General features: G+C 45.5%; 1 protein-coding gene across 1 annotated transcript; it reads left to right on the plus strand.

Annotated features, from left to right (window-relative positions):
• Window positions 1-1,417: 1,417 nt before the first annotated feature.
• Window positions 1,418-3,153, plus strand: LOC136532103 (uncharacterized). The gene is made up of 2 exons (XM_066524714.1): window positions 1,418-2,020; window positions 2,113-3,153. Exons 1-2 carry the CDS (start codon window positions 1,904-1,906, stop codon window positions 2,674-2,676), a joined length of 681 nt encoding a protein of 226 aa, XP_066380811.1. The 5' UTR covers window positions 1,418-1,903; the 3' UTR covers window positions 2,677-3,153.
• Window positions 3,154-8,864: the final 5,711 nt, after the last annotated feature.

Below are 8,864 nucleotides of genomic sequence, written 5' to 3' on the forward strand. Positions count from 1 at the left end.
TGCGCGCCAAACCCGCCGCGAATGGCAGGTGCACCGTGCACGTCCTCAGCTGCGCTGCCGCTTCCGTTGTGCCGCAACAACGGGAGCACGTCCTACCCCAGAACGGCGGTTCTCCCAGGACCACAACCTTTTTACCGGATCGATCCGTTCCGCGCGATCCGGCGACCATACATGACGTACGGCATGACAGGCAGCTGTTAACCACTTAACCTTCCCACTGCCCACGGCTGACAAAGGCTACATGAACAGAGACTTTTCTTCGAAAGGTTCACACGATGTTTCCCCCTTGCAAAGTTAGGACAACGATGTTCCCCCCCTTGCAAAGTTAAGGAAGGATAGTCAGAGCTGCAATGTAAAGGACAGTCAGGGCTAGTTATTGGCTAGGACTAAAAATTAACTTAAATTAGCTGGATTGATCAGTTAGTTAGGATTGATCAACTAGGCGAGTTAGTTAGGATTGATCAACTAGGTGACTAACGATGAGTTAAAAACTTGGCTAAAAATTTAGTTTGTCCCTTGTTTCGATGAGCTAAGACTAAGATCCCGCTTCGAAGTTGACTAATTTTTAGTCCACAAGGATCCTGATAGACAAACTAACGGTCTGTTTGGATTTACTCCTCTAAACTTTAGAGCTAAAGCTCCAAACAAGTGGTTTAAGAGTTTATTTGGTTTGACTTCTCAAGTGTTGTGGCTGCCGTAAAAAGTAGAAAACTAACCAAAGCGTGCGGAGATAGCGCGGTACTTCAACAAAAAGCAGCTTCGCGCGATGTTGTATTCCCGCAGCACCTCCTACCCAGCTTTCACCGGCTGCGAAGGATTGGTTTTGCACCAAATTACCCCGTCTGCCACTCTTTACAACGTACCGGTTCGATATTTTCCATCGCTCTCCTCTCTTTCTCTGGTCCAGAACCATCGCTCTCCTCTGTCCACAACCGCAGGCCGCGCTAGGGTTAGCGCACGGGCCGGCGGCGGCGCTTCCTTTGTCGTCAACGACGGCAGCCGCTCCTCCCCGGCAAGAGCGCATCCCGCCCTCTCTTCCTCCCCTAGGGCTGCCGCCCTTTCTTCGTCGTAGTGGGCCGCCGCCGCCCTTTCTTCGTCGTAGCGGGCCCCCGCCGCCCTCTCTCAGTCGCAGCGGGCCGTCGCCTCCAGCGGGACATCGTCGACCTCTTTCCTGGGGCCGTGCTGGTGGTCGCCCCTTTCGTCTCCTCCCCAGACCAAGCTGTAGGAGCCGGCGGCGGCGCAAATCTGTGGTTGGCAGCCCCGGATCTGCAGGCACTCGAGTGGACGAGATTGCACGAGTCAGGATTCGAGGTGAGTCTCTAGGAGCTCAAGCATACTAAATTCCCCATTGTGCTCTGTGCTGTCCCATAGATACAAGTTGGTAGCCATTATTGATTCATGGAGTATATTGAGAAAACAAACACATGGCTTGTTCATTCGAGTAGTAAATTGGCTCGTGGACATGAAGGTTTTATAACTGTGTTATGTGAAATATACTTGTGTCAGACTAGATATATCATGGATGAATTGAAGGACAAGAATATAGAGATAGACACTAGTTCTTGGGTGGTAGAAGTATCAGACCATCTTCCTTTGCAGCATAATGGGTACTTCTTCCTTCTAGTACTGATCACTGCATAAATTGGTGTGATACTCGTAGTCATGTTATGGTAACTAAATTGAATCAAAGTTTTTTTTTCTTCATTCAAGAATGGTTGATAAGGCAGATTGGTGTGATGCCAATGTGAGGCATTTTATTGATATCTGCAAAGGAGAGATATAAGCTGGGAACAGGCCGTTGGGATTTTTTAATAGGACTGGTTGGAAAAATGTTATATCTAAGCATGAAGAAAAAACTGGTCAGAAGCTAACAAAGAAAGAATTCAAGAACAAGTGGGACAATATGAAAAAGGAATATACATGGTTCATGGAGTTGAAGAATAGTGCAACTAGGCTGGGATGGAATGAGGCGAAGCGAACTGTTGAGTGTTCTAAGGAATGGTGGAATGAACACCTAGCTGTAAGCACTTTACTGTCATTATTCATTGTTCATTTTCAATGCTTTCATATTGTGTCACTTGCTAATGAACCCTTTGTTTTATTTAATTTCAGAGGTGCAATAATCCTGATAAAGGTATCAAATGCAACCATGTGAGGTTCAGAAAACAAGGGCCGAAGCACCTTGATGATCTGCATATATTGTTTGATAAGATACATGTCAGTTATATATCCTCTGATGAGTCAAGTGATGACGATGTGAGTGAGGTACAAAAAACTCAAGACATTGATGATGTGAAGCTGGTTTCTTTGAAGAAATCAAAGCTAGGAAAAAAACGCAAGGAGCACTCTAGTTCTATTGAAGAGAAGGATAAGAAGAGCCCATTCTTTCGGCTATACAAGAACACATGTTTGAAGATAGAAACTGCAGGAGATAAGATATCCTCAAGTGTTGAAGCTTCATTTGCTCCTCCAACCAATCCAGTCCCAAGCATTTTAGAGGCCATGAAGATGCTGAAAGACTGTGGAGTGCAAGAAAAAACTGCTCTAATGCACACAACCATCTTCCTTATCGTTAAACCTGAATTTAGGGAGGTCTTTAGCTCTCTGGAAACAAAAGAAGGAAGGTTCGATTTGATTGAGAGAGAGCATGAAAAGGAGCTGTTGAAGCGTCAGTAGAACTATTCCCTAATTTATCTAGTGTTGTGTTGTGAACCAATAATTGTTTATTACCCTTTGTTGAGAACCATTAGTTGTCTGTTATTACCCTTTGTTGAGAACCATTAGTTGTTTGTGCACCAATATTTGTTTAGTTGTCTCAATGAACTATTTGAGAACCATTGGTTATGTGTTCATATGATGTTCATATATTTGGTTATGTGCTTCTGTTATCTGAATGGAGGAATTGAACTTGTGTCTGTAGATGGATGCCAACATGGAAGAATTGGCCAAAAAGGGGCAAAAGGCATTATTGCTTCTAGCTGAACTTTCTCAGCAGGCTGCTCTTATTGGTCAAATGGGAAATATGTACACGGATCGGTATTTCAACAAAGCAGAATAAAGAAAAATATTATCTTGTGGACTCTGGTTATTCAAACCGAGTAGGATATCTTGCCCCTTTCAAAGAAAGCACATACCACATACCAGAATTCCGGCTTCGTTCTGGGCGTCCTCCTCAAGGGAAGCACGAGATTTTTAATTTTTTGCATTCATCCATTCAAAATGTCATTGAGCGAGCTTTTGGAGTGTTGAAGCAGAAGTGGCGTATTTTGAAGGACATGCCAAGTTTGTTCACTCGTACTCAGAAGCATATTATTCTTGCTTGCATGGCATTGCATAATTTTATTCGTGAGAGCAATTTGCATGATAAAGTGTTCGATAGATGTGATGCTGATGAGGACAACCTACTATAAGAGACATGTGGCACAACCCAAACACAAGGAGATGAGAGTCCAGATGGGGAGAATGAGGATACGATGAATACCATTCACAGTAGAATAGCTGATGCTTTGGTTAGGACGAGAGGGAGATACTTATGTGGACCATATGTTAATGGTGGACATTTATATGAACCATATATCTTTTGTCAAATGTTATCTCTGTATTCATGTGGACAATATGGTAATGGTGGTTGCAAAATTAAAAAAATAAATTTCTCTTTCTAAATGGTAATTTATATGTGATTAAGTGAACAACACAGTGTTTTATGATCAATTTGCATATCAACAGTCCCTCGTACCTTCCAGGGCATTTAAAAGGATCAAGATGCCCAAGAGGGAGGGTGAATTGGGCTAATTCTAAATTTCTTCGCAATAATTAAGTCCTATGGTTAGCCCAATTAACCCATTATGCCTAAAAGGTGTTTCTAATTGTTCTACCACACAAAAGACTTGCAACCTAAGTTCCAATCCTACTCTAGCATGGCAATTCTAAGAATGTAAAGACATGAATTGAATTGCACAAAGTAAATGCTCAAAGTAGATGCTCAAAGTAAATAGAGAGGAAAGAATGCGACGATGTTTTGCCGAGGTATCGGAGAGTCGCCACTCCCCACTAGTCCTCGTTGGAGCACCCGCACAAGGGTGTAGCTCCCCCTTGATCCATGCAAGGATCAAGTGCTCTCTATGGGTTGATTCTTCGACACTCCGTCGTGGTGAATCACCCACAACCACTCACAACTTGAGTTGGGTCACCCACAAGCTCCGCCGGGTGATCACCGAACTCCCAATCACCACCAAGCCGTCTAGGTGATGGCGATCACCAAGAGTAATAAGCATGAACTCTCACTTGACCACGACAAGCCTAATGAGAAGGTGGATGCACACTTTGCTACTCTTGATCTTCACTAATGAGGTCTCTCTTTGGATTCTCAAATCTCAATCACTTCACTAGGACCTTGCTCTTCTTGGCACTCTCTAAGGTGTTTCTCAGCTATTGGAATGAGCAAAAGTACCCCCACACACGAGTGGAGGTGGTATTTATAACATTGGCTGAAAAACGAACCGTTATGTGCCTCTACAGGGTGATCGGACGCTCCGGTCGTGTTGACCGGACGCTCCGATCAGTATACCCCGAACTCCAGTGTTTATAGTGTGACTGGACACGTCCGGTCATAATTTTCCTTCTCTGGAATCTTACTGGAGTTGACCGGACGCTGCCTCTCAGCGTCCAGTCACTTGACCTCTCAGCGTCCGGTCAAACCAAACGTAATCACCTTGGTCAAATAAACTGACCGGACTCTGCGTCAGCGTCCGGTCACACTGAAACTAGTGTACAGTCAGTATTTGACCCTCCATTCACTTCTAACTCTCGATCATACATGAATAAAGTTTGCTCCATTGGATCTTAGGCATATGTAGGAGCTACCTAGCGCTAGTTTTAACAAGTGTGCACCACACCTAACTCACTAGACTCACATAGGTCATGCTACCCATCCATACCCCCTTAATAGTATGGCCTAAGGAAAAAAACAAAGTCCTAAACTACTCTAAGTGTCTCTCCAACTCCAATCGATAGTTAGAACTAGTCCATCCTTAACCTTATCATCCATCCTTTGAAAACCGAAACGATTTCCATCGTAGGGGCATAACCACCTCGATTGCCCAATCGATCTCTATTACCATGACCTAACTTAATTGCCTCTGCAAAACACATGTTAGTCATACTAATCTTGTATTGTCATTAATCACCGAAACCCAACTAGGGGCCTAGATGCTTTCAATCTTCCCCTTTTTGGTGATTGATGACAATACCACCTCGAGTATGTGAAAGAGTTGAGATTTTTAACATGCTTAGATCATATAAGCTTTTGTCAATAAGAACAAAAGGATTAGGTGAGCTTATATGAACCAAGCCAACATGATGTACTCAAAAGATATGAATTAAGCATGAGTACAAGTAATAAAGCTCATTTGCATCGGAGTAAAACACGGAAGCAAAGGCAAATGAGCATAACACAAGTGATATGACATATAAATAATTCAAAGTAGAGAGCACACATGTCAAATATCACAATCACGTAGATATCACTATCACATATATATGGTTCAATGCATGAAAGTAAACACACGATGAATGCATAATAGTGTATCACACATAAAAACTTCAAATGTAATATATAAGCTAATATAAAAACTAAGCTCCCCCTAGATAAGTAGCTCCCCCTAAGCCTAACATACTCGAACCCTCTCCCCCTTTGGCGTCAAACACCAAAACCTACGAGTTGGTCGGTGGGACTACAGCGGACGAGCCGGGCACTGAGGTATGAGGGGCAAGGTGGAACTAGGTGCCATCATTGTATGATCCGGAACTCTGGGCTATTTGACCCTCTGTAGCTGGTAGTGTCGCTGAAGCGGTCTAGGTCTAAGCTAGGACAGGTGCTGCCTTTGACTCTGCTGGTATACCTATAGTAGGATCTAAAGATGCAACTGAGGAAGGAAGCCTCTATGTAGTCACGACGACGGGAGCTGCTGTAGAAGGACCTGGGGCATACAAGTGTGGTGGTGTAGGCTGCCCTATCAACTCACTGAAGGAGGCTCCAAGACTCCTAAAGACTGAAGTATCTAGCTCAAGTAACGATGATGTCTGTGCCGGTATGAAGCCTGTCTGAAATAGAGTGAACTACATGGCTACCACTAGCAAAGCAAACCACTAGGACACCTGCTCTGTAGGAGAAGCATACTGTGCTGGTGGCTATCCCTGACTCTAAAGCCCACTGGGCTGTAATGCTGGAGTCATCGAAGTAGTGGCTGCCTGACCAAGCTAGGGCAAAGGCTGTGGCAGTGGAGCCCCAATGGCTGTCACTACATGCTGCATAAATCCAAGGAGCTGCTGCTACATGAGTATCTGCTACTAATGCATGGCCTGCTGTTGCTACTGTAGAGCCTGAGTCTGCTGCTGAATAGCTAGCTGCTGCTACTAGATCGCCTATTGCTGCTGCTGGAACTCATCTTGCCGAGTCTGGAACTGTGCAAACGTAGCAGCTGTCTCCTGAGCCTGGCGTGCCTGGTCCTACCTCATCCGCTCAAGTATAGCAAGGAGAGCGAGATCAGTCTATGGGGTAGGTGGCGCTGAGCTAGAGCTGTCGGCCTCATGGTCATATCATTGAGGAGGCATCTGAGGGATGGGCTGATAGTCATCATCAAAACTGTCATTGGGGTCGCTCACGACCATCCCCTCCTATTGAGCAAGCTCCTCCTCCTCTATAGCTACAATGCCTCTAATGATATCATCCTGCTGGGCTATAGACTCTAGCACATTAGGACGACGACGCGGCTGACTAGGTGCCTGTGGAGTGCTATGACAGATCATCTATGTCATGTTATAGGCAGGGAATGCAGTCATAGCACCACTATACTCTACAAGCATCTCTGGTGGCCTCACTATGACTGCTCTATGGATAAGCCAGGTGATTCAGTGAGCATAGGGCAACTGTCTATGACCTCTAAAGCCCTCAGCTATAGTGTCCTCCATCTCTGATAGAATAAGATCCCAAATATCAAAGACTATCTGCTGCATCAGGGAGTTGATTAGCCACAACTATATACGTGTCAAGCCCTCTCTATATCCCATCCTGGGAAGCAGTGTTCTCCTCATAACAGCCTCAAGCACACGAGCAGTGGGGTTAAGGTCACTGGGGTTCCTCCTCAACCCTTCGCCAAAAGGCTCCTTGAAATAGTGATGGACCAAGTCAATAGGGGGCATGTTGCCACCATGAGGGCATCTAGGGGTGCTGTCTGGCCATAGCACACCTCGTGAAGTCTGACTAGCTGCTCCTAAAGTCTAAGAATCTCCCTAACCCTGGTGCTTGTCAATCGATAGTCTCTCCCACCAAATGCAAAGTGAATAAAGTGATGGTGCGGGTCAATAAAGAGAGAAGCATAGAACTACCGAACCCAAGATAGAACAGATAGCCCGGTCTGTCCAATCAAACCTGATAGCCCCAGTAGATATGTAAGGTAGGGGCGAATGTGCTCTCCAACTTCTGCAACTATAGAGTCAATGTGACACCCTCTGAGATCTGAAAACTGCCCCACTATTGAGATAGGCATTGTAGAAATCCTCATGTAGTGGAGTGTAGAAGCCCTCTGAAGCTCTCTCATCCCTCCTCGGCGGAAACCATACCTCAAACTCAACAAATCTTAGCTGCTGAACCTGCTTGGCCGTGGCGGCCCTCAAGTCAAGATGGGTCACTGGAGGTAGACCCTGTGGTCTGGGCGATGGACGAGAACCCCTCCATTATGTGTCAGCCCTTGGCATGACTGGGGCACGAGTATGACCAGAGCGGCGAAGCTATGGCTGAGGTGCCTGCTCTATCTCCTCGGCCTGCTGGCCCTCCTGAGTCTGCTCTGTCAGCTCTACTGGTGGGGGCTGCTGCTGTGGCTCCTGGTCGACGAAATATGGTCGGTAGTCTACCTAGGGGTATGCCCAAGGTAGTAGATTATCGGCAGATAGATGCGCAAGCAACAAATAAGATGGTAACACAAGACAGACACAAGGTTTTATCCAAGTTCGGCCACCGTAAAGGCATAATACCTATGTCCTGCGTCTGATTGTATTGTTGTATGTCAATGAGAGATGTTTTTTAGAGGAGTCCCCTACCCGCCTTATATAGTCCGGGGGTAGGGTTATAGATCTAGAAACTAATCCTAGCCAGTTACAATTGCTATAGGTGGCCGAATAAGGATTCATATTCTAACCGACCAGGATCTTGCTTGATCTCTAAATCTCCTTTGACTCCTTGCGCGGGACTTCGAACAGGTTGGCCAGGCCGTGCGTCATCTTCTAGTGGACCGGAGCCCCTAATCCAGGCTACCTCAAGCCTAGCCGTAAGGGTATAAGGGGTTAATACCCCCACAGCTAGTCCCTAAGCACCATGTATTATGCTGCGACACGCCGTTCGATCTCCTTCGACTAATGCGATTCATCTTCATGTCATCTCCAACTGATTGAAACATTGACCAATCAAATGCGCTAGCATTCTGATCAGAACAGAAAGCAGTAGACCACGATTATAGCCGAAGATTCTGGTTGTCCGAAGAATGCATGGTGCTCTTAAAGAAAAAAGAAAAAGATTTCTTTCCTTATCAAGTGTGCCCACTTGTATTTTTGATAAGAAATGTAAGTGACCCTTAGACAGTAGTAATCCTAGCAATCAGTCAAAGCATAGGGGTCGATAAAATAAACACATTCACCACAAGGTGAAGTGTGCCTACTTAGTCCTCGAGCCTGATAGTAGGTGACGTAGGCATGTGGTGCCAGGGTCTAAAAAGAATTTCCACTGAAGTTAAGAATCCAGTCGTTGTACAATCAATACGAGATGCATCGGCAGGTGCATCGTACCGATGTAGTCCCCGAGCTTGCTGGAA

This window comes from Miscanthus floridulus, unplaced genomic scaffold (assembly GCF_019320115.1).
Source record: "Miscanthus floridulus cultivar M001 unplaced genomic scaffold, ASM1932011v1 fs_523_1_2, whole genome shotgun sequence".
In the NCBI taxonomy this organism is placed as follows: Eukaryota; Viridiplantae; Streptophyta; class Magnoliopsida; order Poales; family Poaceae; genus Miscanthus; species Miscanthus floridulus.